Source organism: Vulpes vulpes, chromosome 1 (genome assembly GCF_048418805.1).
Source record: "Vulpes vulpes isolate BD-2025 chromosome 1, VulVul3, whole genome shotgun sequence".
In the NCBI taxonomy this organism is placed as follows: domain Eukaryota; kingdom Metazoa; phylum Chordata; class Mammalia; order Carnivora; family Canidae; genus Vulpes; species Vulpes vulpes.
The window spans coordinates 115,923,488-115,939,837 of record NC_132780.1 but is presented as its reverse complement, the minus strand read 5'-3'; the positions used below and the strand labels follow the sequence as shown (position 1 = coordinate 115,939,837).

The 16,350-nt window shown below is 46.4% G+C and overlaps 1 protein-coding gene across 2 annotated transcripts; it reads right to left on the bottom strand.

The window, feature by feature from the left end:
* Nucleotides 1-632: 632 nt before the first annotated feature.
* On the bottom strand, nt 633-16,317 carry TIGIT (T cell immunoreceptor with Ig and ITIM domains). 2 transcript variants are annotated; one of them, XM_072724040.1, is made up of 4 exons: nt 15,963-16,317; nt 14,637-14,966; nt 11,886-11,992; nt 633-3,003 (listed from the first exon to the last, which is right to left on the bottom strand). In XM_072724040.1, the coding sequence occupies exons 1-4, from the start codon at nt 16,234-16,236 to the stop codon at nt 2,767-2,769; spliced, it is 948 nt and encodes a 315-aa protein (XP_072580141.1). In that variant the 5' UTR covers nt 16,237-16,317; the 3' UTR covers nt 633-2,766. The 2 variants fall into 2 exon arrangements, with proteins under 2 accessions (XP_072580141.1, XP_072580151.1); XM_072724050.1 differs by having other exon boundaries at nt 633-3,000.
* Between the last annotated feature and the right edge of the window lie 33 nt (nt 16,318-16,350).

The following is a 16,350-nucleotide window of genomic DNA, read 5'->3' as shown; positions in this document are numbered from 1 at the left end:
CTGTCTGTCCAGCTTAGCAGTGACGCACCTGAGTATATGATGAAGCGCCTCCAAATCACAGGTGAGAAGGAATGAGTCATGAAATAAAATTGCATGGGAAAATACTGTCTACTCATGAAGATCACCTACCTCAAAACTCCATGAATCAAAATTCCTCATATTTACTCAGGGCAATTCTCTGGATTATAGATCAGACTCTATATGCCGAGGCTTAGAATGTGAAGTAATAAAGGGTTGGGAATCAATACGTTTATTCCTTCCCAAACTCTCATTCATTAATTCATTTTTTCTCCCCTTCTCCTACCATGAAATCCAAGAGGGGATCCAAGAGAGCGTAGGATCACTTCCTGTGTGCACTTAACAGTCTCCCACCTCCACCTCCCCTGTAATACTTTCCTATGTGTTTTTTTCAAATGTCATAGTAGGAGGGAAAAGCCTCCTCAAACTCTATTTTGAATTAGAGAAAAAGAGAGAGCCCACCAGTCAGAGATAGACTCCCTTCCTTGGTGCCAGCTTGGCTTGGGTGTAGGGTCTAGTGCTGCGTGGTCCAGTAAAAACATAATGGGAGCCACATACACAATTTTAGATTTTCCAGTAGCCACATTAAGAAAGTAAAAAAGAAACAGGTGAAATTAATTTTAATAATTTTATTTAACCGACTATATCCCAAATACATCCTCTCAACATGTAATCAATATTTTTAAATTACTAACATGATAGTTTATATTCTGATTATTCACACTAAGCCTTCAAAATCTAGCGTGTATTTTACACGTCTAGCGCAGTACATCTCAATTCAGAATAACCACATCTCATACACTAGACGACTACCCATGCAGAGTGGCTATCCCACTGGACAGCCCATGTGTCCAGGAACCCGGCTTTATGGGATCGTCTTCTCTGGTCCTCCATGGAAGATCCACTTCAGTGAATTCCATTTTAAAATTTATTTTCTAATTCAATCTCATTTTAGCAACCTGACCTATTTATAACACCTATGGGTCCTTTTATATTTTTATTACCATCCAAATGGCATTTCCTGTTACCATAACCACGTTAACACTGCGACTCTCAGTCTAGCCGAGACCCAATCGACATCTCCCCATCAAACTGCCACTCCCTTTTGTCATGACATTTTAGTTCCTCTCCAACTCATGAATTGGGTTCTACTCCCAAGCAGTTTGCAGGAGTTCAGCAAGAAGAGTGGGGTGACCTGCCCTGGCACATCACAGCATCTTACGTGCATCTGTCTGTCTTCTGAAAGATTTAGCACTCTGGACAGATTTCAGCTCCTTGCTCCTAACTACATACGTATTTGGTAGAGGAGTGACCAAAATCAAAATCAAAATCCAAGGAGCGGGAGTTGAATCGTCTTCTTCTCAGTCTGCCTAATTCTTAGGGAGCAGAGCAGAGCTTGATTTCAACCACCAGTAAGACAGCCTTCTTCCCATCCTCACTCAGTTCCTATGGCCGTGGAAGAAAACCTGTCACCTGCAAGCCCACCTTCCCTCCTCACTCCTGTAAGAGAAGTGGTGGCAGGATAGAGGCTGGATGCCAGTTAAACAGAAACTGGCACTTAGATGCCACCCAAACCCCAGCACGAAGAGCTCAAGGGGTGAATTTAAGGGTTCAGAGAAGCTAGGGAGAGGGCATTCACCTTTAAACCCTCGATCACCCTCTTTCTTCTTTTTCTTAGGAAGTGTCCTTATGTTTTAAAATCTAGGTTTTCCTTTTGGTGGGACACAGATCCCTTCCTCACAAGCTCAATGGTGGATTGATAGAGAAAAGGTGGGTCCTGGCCGGGGGCTAGGATGCAGCTCCTATAGTGGACCCAGCACTCCTGCACATGTCCCTGGCAGGCATCTGGAAGGCCTCGAGTCCCCTGAGCAGGCCATCCCTGGACTCCAGGCCCACCCAACAGAAGGAGTCTTGAAGGATCTGCCCGAGGAATAAAATCCCAAGCACTCTCAGCTCCCTTGGTTCTTCCATGTGGGAATTTCAGCAGCTCTGCTTCAGTTTCTCCACCCTCCCTAGACACAATTCCTGATCTCACCACACTAGCCTCACTGTTCCCTCCATCCTCCTGAGCGACTTCACCCAGGCAAGCTTGGCCTGATGACCACAGCCTATGCCAGAGGCTCTTCCCAAAGGCCTGCGTCTTATATCTCTGTTTTCGCACTACCTTTCATGGAAATGTCATTACCCTCACTTATCTGTACGGTCTAAGGGGGCTGAGATCCGAAAGCCTGGTGTAGTCCTGTCCGAACCTCCCCTTGGCAGCCAGTGCCAGGCCTTGTTCATAAAATGCTTTGAAAAAAAATAAAATAATAAAATAAAATAAAATATTTTGAATGCGTGGATGCTGATGAAAATGACTGGGAGAAATGAGATGAGTCTTACCATCATCATCGTCGTTGTCATCACCATCATCCACCACAAAACTGCCACTTGCCAGGACCACCAAAGCCCTGCCCGGTGCTACGAGGGGGAATGCGTTCCTCAGAGCCACAGGGGCTGCCCACACTGCCCGATTCAGAACCGACTCATTGTTTCTTGACTCTGAGTTCACAACCAAGATACAAGCTGCCCACTGTGGGTCTGCCACAAGGGAAGGGGAGGGAAGGGCGGGGACGGGGATGACATTCACTCACTCAACTGAACACACACTCACATGCACGCACAGCAGCGATGGAGACCGCAGACCCTTATGTCACCACCTGTCACAGCAGGGACAGGAATGCGTCTCCCAGAAGATGCCTCTGCGAGCTAACCAGTCTCGGCCAGGAAGCTGAAGCTTCCAAGGCTCCTGTAGCTCAGGACGTTGAAGTAGTCGTGTGGCTCGGCATAGTCGTCTGCCCTCTGCTCCGTGTAGAGGCCCACGGGCACCATCTCTACCTGGATGGCCCTTCCAGTGGACGACAGGATGCAGGGACTCTGTTCCTCCCGTTCATACGTCGTCGTCCTGAGGCCACTTTCCCCACAATGGACTCTGTGACATTTCTTCTAAAAACAAACAAACTAGTAAGTGAGGATGTAGGGATGTTATTCAGAAGTTACTTCTCAGCATAGTACATAGTTATGATGATCTCTCGCTTCCTTTCTTACACACACACACACACACACACACACACTAACAAGGTTGTGTTCTTCCCGACACCAATTCCCCAACCCTTAATTGCTCAACGTCATTACCAACTAGATTTCAGGACTAACCGCTCCAGTGAACCTACACTTGCTCCACATGCAATGAGCCCTGCACCCCATTACTTACTACTCAGTAAGGCCAGTGAGGCGGCTTTCTGCCTCAAACTCGCTTGTTCTCTTTCCTGCATCTGACGCTGTTGACTTCTTCCCTTAAAAAATGTTCTCCTTCCCTGGCTTCCATGGCATCACTCTCTCTTGGTTCTCCTCTTCCTGAACTCCCACTTTCACCCTCAGCTGGCCCTGCTTTTCTTCTGCCCCCACACTGGCTCCCCAAATAAAGGGGTTCCCCAGAGCTCGACTCTCTGTTACCTCATACTCAACACCCTCTCTGAGTCACTTCATCCAACGTCCCTCTACAAGCACCATCTGCCCTCTGAAGATTCCCGATCTATACCCAAACTAACCCAGGCTTCTGCCCTGAGCTCCAGGCCTAGGCAGTCATAGCAAGCAAGCCCAGACTCACCATGTCTCAAATGAGACCATCATGTTCCCTCCTCCACAAACTGTTCCTGTCTCTGCATTCTCTACTGGCTCATGGCACCAGCTGACCAGAAATCTGAAGCCCGATGTTAAACTCCAATCAGCCTAATCCCATCCAATTGTACTCCTAAGTCACCCTGAAATCACTTCTCACTTCTTTATTCCCACCCTCGTGTTTTATCTCACCCTATGCTCCTACACCTGCCTGCCTCTAGACTCCCTCTTTCTTCTGGTCTGACTTTCAAATGGCCACCAGCATAGTGATAGTTTAGGACTGGGAGTTGGAAAAGCCGTGCTTCTGCCTACAGCCCTTCGATGGCTCCCCTTGTCTGCTAAAGGATGCTTAATCTTGTATAGAAGCCACAGGTAGATGTCAAGGGGTTTGTAAAACCCCACAAGTCAGTCCATAACTTCATTACATTCCCTGCAGGAGATTGTATGTGATGCCCCCTAAAATGCCTTTTGTGATTTGGTCACACTTACCTTTCCAGCTACATCTCCTGCAGTGTTTCCCCACCCAACACCCCAACTTTTGGTATAGGGCGTGGGTGCCAGAGAGATGCCATTTTTTGAGAAGCTGCTATGAGTATGCACTGGCTCACAGCATATGTAATCTCAGCAACAATCTTACTGAAGTTTCTACTTTTGAATAAGTAAAGAGGCAACAAATAGGTGAAGCAACTTGTCCTGGACCAAGTTCTGAGTTGGGGCCAGGCCATGCTCTGTCTCCTCGGCCAGACTGTCTCTCATCTGATAGCTTCTTGAATGCCATACACTGTTTCCGACCTCCCCAATTTTATATATGCTACTGCCACTGTCCATTTCTCGTAGTTCCCCAAAAAGTTGTCTCCTCTTTCCTCCCAACTCAGCTCTATAGCACATTGTCCAAGAAGCCTTCTTTGACCTTTCTGGGGGAGTGACATTCTCCCTGGATGCTAGAATATGTTCCTGGATGTTCTCTGTTACAACATTCAATGCTATCCTGAACTTATTATTACTCCTCTCACCTCTTCAGCCCCAAACTGTGAGCCTCCTGAGGGAAGGATCTCTACTCTACTCCCCTTTGCAACCTCATAGCCCATACAGACATTCAATATATGTCTTAGGACTGAAATGTGTGTGTACTCACACATGTGTGCACACACACATATGCACATGCAAGCATTCTTCCTCAGCACCGTACCTCAAAGTCCCAAGCAGGGACTCATGGTCAGATAACTATGATTGCTCTTTTGGGAAAATAGAATAGACAGCAAAATCTGTTTGGGAAAATAAAGGGTGTGAAATCAGCCATTACCCCATAGAAGAGCATCACAGGGGAAGGTTGTCCTAAGCCAAGGAAATCAAAGACCAATAGGCACAAGCAGAATGGTAGAAGAAATACCTGATAACATCCCAATGTAAAGGTAACACCCTCTTGGTCTTACTGGAAACTGTTCTAAACATGTCCTCATCCCCACCATAGGTCTGGATAACAAAATCCCAAAAAGCCACACACAGGCTTAGAAAATAACAGCAAACACAGACCAAATCTCATTCTTCCCACCTTCATTGCTTCCTGGGATAGGAAGCAGCAGCATCATGGGCTAGAGCCAAGCTCAGCAGTGCACAAATAAAAGCGAACAGGTAGGTTGAGTGGGCTGCATAGATGTACATCATGAATAAAAATCAAAAATTAGGGCTGGCGCCACACAGCAGACCTTGAGGAACCTGGCCTAGAGAGAGGCCATCTCAAAAGCACACATAGGAGCCAGGTGGTCTCTCTCCACTCACTGTGTCATTCATTCCTTTTCAATAGCAATGGCTGCACCCTAACCACAGGTATGAAGAAAAAGCATGGTCATCATGGATCGTGCCGATGCTGGACTTCAAAGTGTACTACATTCCTTGATGCAACCCAGTCCATTCAAAAAATATAAATACCCAATTCTTTCTCAAAGAACTGATTGTGACCTCTGATGCTGGTGTGTTCTCATTTCCATTCTTAGATTAGCCACTCTTGCCCTGGAATCTTAAGACCATTTTGGTTTCCAAAGTCTTCTGAGAAATGTAAACATGCCTGAAATGGGTCTGTCAACTGTCCAGTTTTCATTTCACCCTGCCTAGGGGACTCTGTAATTGTCAGTATAAAAAACAAGCCTGGGTCTGATGTCCTAAAGGACCAAAGGGAGCTACAGAGATTGCAGCTGGGTCCTAGGAGGACAAACATTGCCCCTAGGAGAATGTGAGGAGGATGGACAGTTGGCAGTCATTGTTATGGAGCTGGACACACCCATCCCTCCTTTCTCAGAAGGTCCCGTAGGGGAAATTTTTTTTTTCAATAGCTGCTTCGCAAACAATATCCATCCATTCAGTCATAATCAATCCATGCGAGATCCATATTTTTGAGTACCAAGTATTATGAAATGCTACGGTAAATAAATTTATAATAATTACAAGAACCTAATCACCAATACTTATTACTACATGCCAGGAAAAATACCAAGTGCCTTACATGAATTATTTGACTCAAGTTTTCCCATGACCCTACAAGTCATAATTATTCCCATTTTACAGATACTACCACAGCAACTCAAGCAGTAGAGCCAGGATCCAAAACTAGGTCTGTCTGATTCCAAAGTCTATGCTCCTAAATAATGCTTCCCTTCTGTAGGGAAGGCTGTTGGTACCCCGCTCAGATCCTCCCTACCTAACCAGTGCTCCCACTCCCCAGACACTGGGACTATGGGCTACCGGTGGCTCACAGCTGCCCCTTCTCTGGAGAATGGCTTTTGGGCCCTCTCTGGTGAGTAGCCAATGGGCAGTGATGACCGAGGTGAGTGTTCAAAAAGCCAGCTCCCTGCCTCAAGGTACAACCAACTCTGCATAAAATCTTACTGCAACCAAGTCTCCTGCTGAGACCACATCAAGCAGAGCTTTCTTCCCTCAGCCTTATCCTGATTCCCTCACTACCCTTTACCTGAGAGTCCATCCCAATAAATCACTGTCACCAGAATTCGCATGTCAGGCTCTATTTCTGACTTAAAACGGTGCTCCCACTTGACGGGATGAGCACTAGGTGATATGCTATATGTTGGCAAATTGAACTCCAATAAATAAATAAATAAATGAATAAATGAATGAATGAATGAATGAATAAATAAATAAATAAATAAATAAATAAATAAATAAATAAATAACTGCTCCCGGAAGTGACCCTAGAAGCAGAAGCAGACACAGGATGGGATTGTGGAGGAGAACTCCCCCCCCCCCAAGGTGGATGGGAATATAAATCCCACTATCAGTTGTGAACTGGGATGGGACACAGATGGAAGGGGATTAATGGGATGGGACACAGATGGAAGGGGATTCTCAGCTGGTGTCACATCTCTAATATCTGAGATATATGGGAAAACAGTATTAGAACTGTGGAACTTGAGACACCTGGGTGGCTCAGGGGTTGAGCACCTGCCTTCTGCCCAGGTCATGATCCTGGAGTCCCGGGACCAAGTCCCACGTCGGGCTCCGTGCATGGAGCCTACTTCTCCCTCTGCCTGTGTCTCTGCCTCTCTCCTTGTGCCTCTCATGAATAAGTAAATAAAATCTCTGAGAAAAAAAAAAAAGAAGAAGAACTGTGGGACTGAGTAGCTTTTACTTAATTCCCCCAGATGCACTGAGGACAGATCAGGATAGGCTCAGATCTATCAGCACCTGGAAGCAAGAAGCACCTGGCAGCTTCAGGTGAAACTTGGATGTTTCAGGAAACATCCATCTCCAGCACTAAAGACCAGGTGCAGGACCTACCTGTAAGAGAGATAGAACTTCTAAGCAGAGCTGGATTCTAAGCTTGGGCAAGCCTCCTATGTCTAGAAAAGAAGAGATCTCTATGACTCAGGAGGAGGATCCCTGGGTAGATGCATTTGAAAGCCACCTGCTTCTCTCGTATCATCTGGAGTTGCCAAAATGGCCCACATCCCCTTCATGGAAGGTAAGGCCCTATTAGGACCTGTCTCCACCTCTTGTATGGGCCATCAGCCCCATATTTAGGGCAAGACTACAGCCTGGACTAGCTGAGAGAATGTCGGGAATCCTGAGGGAAGAGAGAGGCTTTACCTTTAGGTATGTCCTTTAGGACATGGGTAATGTGTACTGGCAACAATGGGAGAACATGTCTGGGAGTGAATCCTGAGAGTGATGGTCTGGGCTGGGCAAGTAGATTATGAGACTGGGCGAGGTGTAACTTGTCAATATTGAGACCTATCTCATGACTGAAGATGTAACACCCTCACAAGGGTCCCAGAAGATAAGGCTAATATACTACTGTCAAGAGAGATGCTAAGACTGCTTTGGCAAATCATGGAAGAGAAAACCAAAATGCTCAAAGAGGTGGGGGTGCTATAATGGATATATGCAAAATCATAAGGAACATATATATTTTGGTCCCTACCCTCAGTTTCTACTAATGTTTGGTCTTTAATCCTGGCTCCTGACACAGTGCTCCTTAAACCCTTATGATCTCCTGGGTGATAGGAATGTCTCACACAGGACTCCTAAATCTCTTGGAATTTCCTGGTGATAGGAGTGTCTTTTTGTTCCAGTGAGGCAATGTTGGCTGGGCTCCTGGATGGAGGCTGGTGACCAGAAAGACCAAGCCATGATTAGAAACTTAGAACTGTCAGCCTCACTCGACTCTCACACTCCAGAGAGAGGAGAGAGGCTGGAAAATGAGTTTGTAATCAATCATGCTTCTGCGATGAAGTCTCCATAAAAATCTCCTAAGTGTGGGGTTCAAAAGGCTTCCAGTTTGCTGACAACATCCACATGCCAGGAGGGTAGCACACCCCAACTCTCCAGGGACAGAAGCTCCTGTGCTTGAGACCTTTCTCTTCGTCTTGTGTACCTCCTTCATCTGGCTATTCATCTGTATCCCTTATCATATTCTTTATTATATAATAAACCAGTAAATGTAAGTGTTCCTCTGAGTTCTGTGAGCTGTCAGCAACTTATCAAATCCAAGAAGGGGGTTGTAGGAACTTCAATTTATAGCCGGTCAGTCAGAAGTACAGGTGACAATCTGGGACTTGCAGTTGGTGTCTGAAGTGAGGGCAGTCTTGTAGGACTGAGTCCTTAATTTGTGGGTTCTCATGTTAATTCCAAGTAGATAGTGTCAGAACTGAATTGATTGTAGGACACCCAGATGGTGTAGAAGAATTGGTCAGTGTGGGAATAAACCCACCCATCTGGTGTTTAGAAGTGTTCTGTTCAGTGTTAAGAGTAGAGAAGAGGAAAAAAACAGAGTTTTCCCCAATATAACCTACTAAATCAGGGATTGGCAAACTAAGGCCCATGGCTCAAATCTGGCCCACCACAGATTTTTGTACTGCCCGGGAGCTAAAAATGATTTTTATATTTTTAAGTGGTTGAAAACAAATTCAAAAGAAGAATAATATTTCATGACACATGAAAATTATATGAAATTCAAATTTCAGTGTTTATAAATAAAAGTTTGTTGGAACACAGCCATACTCATCCATTTGCATATTGTCTGTGGTGCTTCATGCTACAGCAGCAGCATTGAATTGTTGCAACAGAGACCAAATAGCCCACAAAGCCTAAAAGATTTACTACCTGGCCCTTTACAGAGAAACTTGGCCCTTCCCTGTACTACGTAATTTTGAAAATCCAATAGCTGATTATGTTTCTAGGGAGGAGCCAGAGGACACTCTTGGAATTTCCTGGTGATAGGAGTGTCTTTCCCAAAGGTGGGAAGGAATGCGCTAGGGAAGAGAGCAACGGGCATCACTAGGAGGCTTCGTGGTATCTCTCGTCTCTATGCTGGGGCTCAATGCTTTCATAGAACTGGATCAACGCGAATGAGAAGACCCCCAAATAATATAGGGGCAGTGGCAGCTTAAGAAACAAAGTGGATGCAATTACTGCAATGGCAGCCAGGGAAGCCTGACCCACGGGGATATTAAAATGGTTAATAAAGCAGCATTCCTAAGAGAGATAGAGATGGACAGCCAACAAGGGGCGTTACTTATATATGTAATCAAGAGATCAAGAATACATGAGAGAAGGCCGAGGCCAGCACCCCCTAGAAAGTCAAGACCTCTTGCCCAGTTTCCAGGTCTTTGAGCGACACTGGGTTGAATATCCTCTGTTCACCCCTCAACTCCATCCTCCAACCAGCCTTCTGTTTCCTTCCATCCTGATTGTTCCCTAAGGAGACTGAACTAGAGGTGTTGCATCAGTGGGCTCCCTTGCTGTCAGGCTTGAGTTGGGTTCAGCCAATGCAGTAGGGGAATGCAGGAAAGGAGAGTGAGGTGAGGGTATATAGTCACCTGGCATTCTTCGTGCCAAGGGTGGCCTTGGGCTGGCTATAACCTTCCCTCGGGACTACAGAACTTCTCAAGGTGGTCCCGTCCACAAATCTCTCTCTATCCAGGTTCTGGTAATCATCCTCTCCTTTCCTGTAAAGACCAAGGGTGACACCAACATGCTGCTACATCCTCCTTAATGCCCAGTCCTTTGTAAATGTCTGTTTTAAACTGTCCTTAACCTACCCACCTTAAAAGCCCTACATGGTCCCTTCTACATCTAATTATATCACCGTACAGTTGCTGAAAATCAAAGAGAAAGAAAAATTTAAAAGAAGCAGAAGAAAAAGCCATGTCTGCAAAGGAGCAAAAATAAGATTCACATAATTTCTCAACAGAAATATAGGAAGCCAGAGCCCATGGAAAAATGTTCTCCATGTGCTGAAACACAGAAACGTAGACCAGCAAAAACAGATACATCACTTTTAAATTAAGGAAAAATATATTTTCAGACAAACAAAACCCAGGGTGACTCATCACCAGCACAAAAGGAAATACTAAATAATATTCTTCAGACAGAAGGAAAATGGTCCTAGTTACAAGATAGGAAATGCAGGAAGTGAAGAGCAACAGAAAAGGTAAGTCTAAGTGAATATTAACTTTATATTAACTAATAACTATAATATTAACTATTAACATTTCCCAAGATTCTTGCATAATCCAAGAAATGATAAAAGCACTCATTTATACTAGACCTTAATAAGTCAAGGGTATATTTTGCAAACTCCAGTGTAACCACTAAAAGAATAGCAAAAAATGCCTCATTACCAAATAGGTCTTTTTTTGTCATAAAAGACAGCAAGAAAGACCAGGGAAAAAAAACAGGCAAAACAAATATGAAGAAAATAAGGTGGTGGCTATAAATCCACTTATATCAGTACCAACAGCAGCAAGTACACATTCCAGAGGAAAAAAAAAATGTCAGGGATGAAGAGTTAGGTTGTTAACTGAGTGGAACCCAGGTTGGGGAGAAGTGAATCAGGAACTAGGGAGGGGGGTCTGGATGAGGCGGAAAATGATGTTGGCAATCCCATTCTTGCCTTCCCCAAAATGTTTGGTGACTAGAATGAGGGTGACCTGGGAAGTCTTCAAAAACCCAAAAGGGCAGACAAAACAAGCGGTGGAAATCCCTTCACTCATCAGTAGCTATGGTTACAATACAAGCACGTGACAACGTGCCACCTGTTCACCACAACCCTGTGACAGAAAGCAAACAGGGTCACCATCGTCCCCACTTTCTATACGAGGAAATGGAGGCTCAGGAGATTCAGCAGCTTCTCTGTAGTCACACTCGGTGCTGACATTAGAAACTACATCATCCGCTTCCCCATCCCGGGCTCTTTCAGCTGAGTCGCCCTCTTAAGCTGGAGTCACAGAGGATTTGCAGTCTGCTGATCCTGCCATGGACCTTTCACTCCTAAATCTGGGGAGTGCTTATTTCTCATCCTACGGAAGTGCTGGGTAGCCCAAGAATCTGGAAAGGTTGTTAAAAATTTAAAAAGCTAACATACAAGACTCTCTAGATGCCCAAGATGCATCCAACTCACAAGAGATCAATCAAACTCTCAAGGGAGTGGCTTTAGGGACAGGCAGGAACTAGGAACTGTTAGGTGACAGCAAGATGGGAAGCATACCCCAGGCTTTCTGGGGTCCCCAGACAGAAGGGGGGAAAGGAGACAGAAGAAGAATGGAAACAGCTTCCCTGAGAGGCAGAGCAAGGACCATAGAAAAGCATGAAGAGCAGTGGGAGAGTTTACATCTAGATCTTTCTCTGGGCAGAAGGGGACTTGGAAGGACAGGGGTAGGGTGCCCATGACCGAGACGTGCAGCCAGAATCATTACCTTTCTGGTCCAGAGGCCCCCCAGGATGACTGCCACACAGATGACGGCCAGCACTGAGGCCATGGCTCCCAGCAGTGGGATCTGGAACGCAGCGCTGCGCTCAGCCACTGGAGGGATGACAAGGTAAAGAGGACAGGGTCAAAACCGGAGTAAAAGGCACCCACCGGGATCCCTGGCTGGCACAGCGGTTTGGTGCCTGCCTTTGGCCCAGGGCGCGATCCTGGAGACCCGGGATCGAACCCCACGTCGGGCTCCCGGTGCATGGAGCCTGCTTCTCCCTCTGCCTGTGTCTCTGCCTCTCTCTCTCTCTGTGACTATCATTAAAAAAAAATTTTTCTAATTAAAAAAAAAAGGCACCCACCACACAGTGAAGCCCCTGTGTCGGGGCACTGAGGTGGGGGCTGGCCAGACCTTTCTCGAACCCCAGGACAGGGGTTCGAGAAAGCCCAGCTCTTCGGACAGCAGAGCATCGGCTGGCCTGTCGTGACATCAACAGTGGATCTCCCGAGCAGTGGCGCAACGCTGCTCCACTTTGACGCCAGAGCTGACCACTGTTAACATCCCCTTCCTCTAATCGATAAAATTCACTTTCTATAATAATCATGAAATGAAACAAACAATAACATCCAGGATTTAAAAAAAAAAAAAACAGAAAGTGCATGTTTGCTCTTTATTGAATTTCACATTTATAACCATACTAGTAAAAAAAAGTTTAATTAATAATTAAAATAACGTTAATATTAAAATACCAAAAAAAGAGAGCAAAAAGCATATAATCTTTCACCTTAAGCCAGTAACATTATTCCTGCTGTGAGATCCTAAAGAGAATAAAGATCTAGAGCTTTATTCTTCACTTCTTCTCAGCACCTGGCACGTAGCAGGTGCTTAGTGAATATTTGCGACATGAATTAAAGCATGAACAAATGAAATTCTATTAAGATGTAAAATGTAAGGAGGAGAAGCAGAAAGAGGGTTTTGAAGAGAAGAGGGGGACGCCTGGGTGGCTCCGGGGTTAAGCGTCTGCCTTTGGCTCAGGCCATGCTCCCAGGGTCCTGGGATCGAGTCCCGCATAGGGCTCCCTGCATGGAGCCTGCTTCTCCCTCTGCCTGTGTCTCTGCCTCTCTCTTGTGTCTCTCATGAATTAAAAAAAAAAGAAAGAAAGAAAAAAAGAAGAGGGAGAGCTGACCCAAGGGGAGTGTGAAAGGAACAGGACAACTGCCAAGATGTGAGCTATACTGTCGGTGGAGGAGTTTCCAGGCTGCTTAGTCCCCCCCCACCGCCCCACCCCTCCTTTCCAGAAGTTCTAGAAGATCTCAGGTGTCCAGGGAAGTCTTGAAAGAATGGCCTAGCGGAGGCTATCCCCTCTAACTAAGGGTTTACAGTGTGGGAAAGGCGGCTAAGGGATGCAGTCACTTAGGGCAAGGCAGCGCTCACTGTACCCAAGGGTGCGAGGGTGAGAGAGCCTGAGCTCCCCAGATGAGTTCCTTGCCCCGCAGGTGGGGAAGGGGGCAGGTGGGGAGCCAAGTGGTCATGGGGAACACAGCTCCCGGGGCAGAAAGGGCGCAGGCTCTCACCCACCTGCTGCGTTGACCTATGTCAGAGCCAGCCAAGGAGCAGCATTTGAAAGGAAACTTTAAAGTGGCCTTTCATCTTCTCAGTCATAAAATTTAATCTCTAACACAATAGATGGCAGCAGATAGAAGTTCTGAGGGTGGGGCAGCCCCAGTGGCTCAGCGGTTTAGCGCCGCCTTCAGCCCAGGGCATGATCCTGGAGACCCGGGATCGAGTCCCATATTGGGCTCCCTGCATGGAGCCTGCTTCTCCCTCTGCCTGGGTCTCTGCTTCTCTCTTTCTCTGTGTCTCTCATGAATAAATAAAATCTTAAAAAAAAAAAAAAAAGTTCTGAGGGTGTAGTTTAGTGAAACCAGAGGCTCTGTGTTAAAACAAGCTCTGCTGCCCTGAGCAACGGTAAAGCTCAGGCCCTGCCTCCATCAGGCAGTCCCATGTGAGTGGCCGGCACTCAGAGCTAACGCTTGGCGCTTACCGTGTTCAAGCCCCTGGTAGCACCTCATAAGGTTACATTTATTTCCATTTCACAGATGAGAAAACTGAGGCGCGGAGAAGCTAAGTAATCTTGTCTGAAGTCAGCTGCCATTGACCAGGCTTTGGACCCAAGCTGTCAGGTGTCTGACCTCATGAGCACTCTGCTCTACTGTCTCTCAGGTCAGTAATCTCTTCCCACTTTCCAGAGATCTGGTTTAGGTGTTCGGGTGGATAATGAATGTGAGCGCATTCTGGAAAGTGTGAAGTACCATACAGATGTAAATTACTGTACTTGGGCATTTAGCGCACACTGTGTCTAAATCCTTTATCAAACTTCGATGCTAATTTTAATTTGCATGATTGAAGCTAAACTAATAAGCAAGAATGACCTTCCCAAATGACCCCAAAGACTATTCTTCCTAACCAACACACATAAGATGCACCTCTCACCCAAAACAGTGGTTCTCAATTCTGGCTGTGCACTTGAACCACCAGGCTTTTAGGGCCTATGACATCCCAACCTTGCCCCTGGAGGTTCTGATTAGGCAGGTCGGCAATGGGGCTCCAGCATCAGTACCACTGACGCTCCCCAGTGATTTGAATGTGAACCGAGGTTGAGAAACTCTGCTCTTGCACACTGTTTGGCAGAAACACATTTTCTATTCTGGAGCATGAAGGTCATCAGCCACCCTGCTCCAGAGGGCATACCTGAGCTTTGCAGGACCTCCAGAAAGAACGTCCCTCTGTAAATCCCATCAGGGTAGGTGTGATAGGTACAGAGGTACTCCCCCGTGTCATTCTTGGTCAGCGACTGCAGGGTGAGGCCCAGGTTGGGGCCTGGGGCCACTCGCTCTCTGAAGGCCGGATAGATGTGCCACCCCAAGTCAGTGTGATGAACGGCCAGAAGTTGGTCCTGCTTCTCCCAGTTGACCTGAGTCACGTTGGCAGTGGTGGAGGAGAGGTGACATTGCAAGGTGACAGAGCCACCTTCCTTAGCAGAAATGTTCCCCGTTGTCATTATCCTGCCTGACACAGCTCCTAGGGAAGAGGAGAATGCAAGCATGAGTCCCAGGTCAACAGCTCTCCTTGAATCTTCCCATAGAAATCCCAAAGGGCTTTAAGGCTCGAATTGGTTTCAGGGATGACAGACTTTCCTGTCTATCCTGTCACTCCCCATGTAGACTCTAACTGCTACATAATGGGGCACCTCACCCACTCAGGATATCCTGCTGTAATCTAGCTCCATGACGAGCCCATTGATTATTTCCATACTTACTCTGTGTCCCTACCTAGAATATAAACCCTTTATCTTTCAGCAGCCAGTTCTGTACTGGGCACATTGTCCTTTGAAAGAAAACCTGGCTGTTTGGTTGACTGCCATTTGGGGTGCCTGGAAAAAACCTTCAGGAAAGCCACAAACTCCAAAGGAAAGGAGGACTGGAGAGAAACTCTTTCTCCCAGACCAAAGCGCCCTCCTCGGCACTGACCACCCCCAGCACCTTGGGGTTAGCTCCACCCTCAAATGGTTCAAAAAACAAGATAAAAATGAAATTATACTATAGTTTCTCGGTATCTGTGCCAGATATCTCGGAAACATTTGTCTATGATTTTCAATACCGAAGGAAACAGATATAAAAATTCAATCTATAACGAATCTCTGGAATCCATGAAGAAGACATTATTGATCCCCAGAAAACAGTGCCCTTCTAAAAGTCTCCTCAAGGACAGGACACAGAATGATGGAGCAGAAGCAAACTCCTACAAACAAACGGATCCTTCCTCCCCCTTGTCCCTTTCTTTCCCTCAGCTTCCTTTCTTGGGTTGGCCAGTCAGGCACCCCAACCCAAGGCCTTCATCCACCACCCAAAACAGAACCAGACCTCCTTCCCCGACGCTGCCTTTTCTCACCCTACAGGACACAGGAAGGACCCTGACAACCATGTGTTTCCTCCCCTCACTTCCCCTCTGCTCCCAACCTCCCTTTCCTCTTCTCTTCCTCTTCCTCCAGATCCAAGCTGGCTTTTTAGGCCTTACCTGAGGTAGAGAGGGGAGCCTGCCCCAGCCCCTGGGCCCAAATCAGGAGGAGATACCATTGCATGTTTCCACCCAGCGAGGGGGCCCACAGGAAGCAGCCGAGGCCTCTTCTGCCGCCGAAACCTGTGGACTGCAGCTGCGAGGCCAGAACTGAGCCTATGAGGAGAGAGGGTCTCGGAAAAACTGAGTTCAGCGAAAACAATGTCAGAGGCATATATGAAACGCTCTCAACAAGTACACAAACTGCATAGGGCAAGCCCACAAGAAAGACCATGAAGGAAACACACTAAAAAATAAACAAAAATGTGGTTAGAGGCACACTGGTCTTTGGGTTACTATTAGTCAATCTACTGTTTTTTTTAAGTCCTGTCTTAATGCGCTTGTTTTG

Coding starts and splice junctions, on each gene's coding strand:
- TIGIT (XM_072724040.1), bottom strand. CDS start 16,236: ATGGTCTTTCTTGTGGGCTTGCCCTATGCAGTTTGTGTACTTGTTGAG. Junction 11,993..14,636: donor GGAGGTCCTGCAAAGCTCAG/GTATGCCCTCTG, acceptor TCATCCCTCCAG/TGGCTGAGCGCAGCGCTGCG. Junction 3,004..11,885: donor GGGGCCTCTGGACCAGAAAG/GTAATGATTCTG, acceptor GTTTGTTTTTAG/AAGAAATGTCACAGAGTCCA.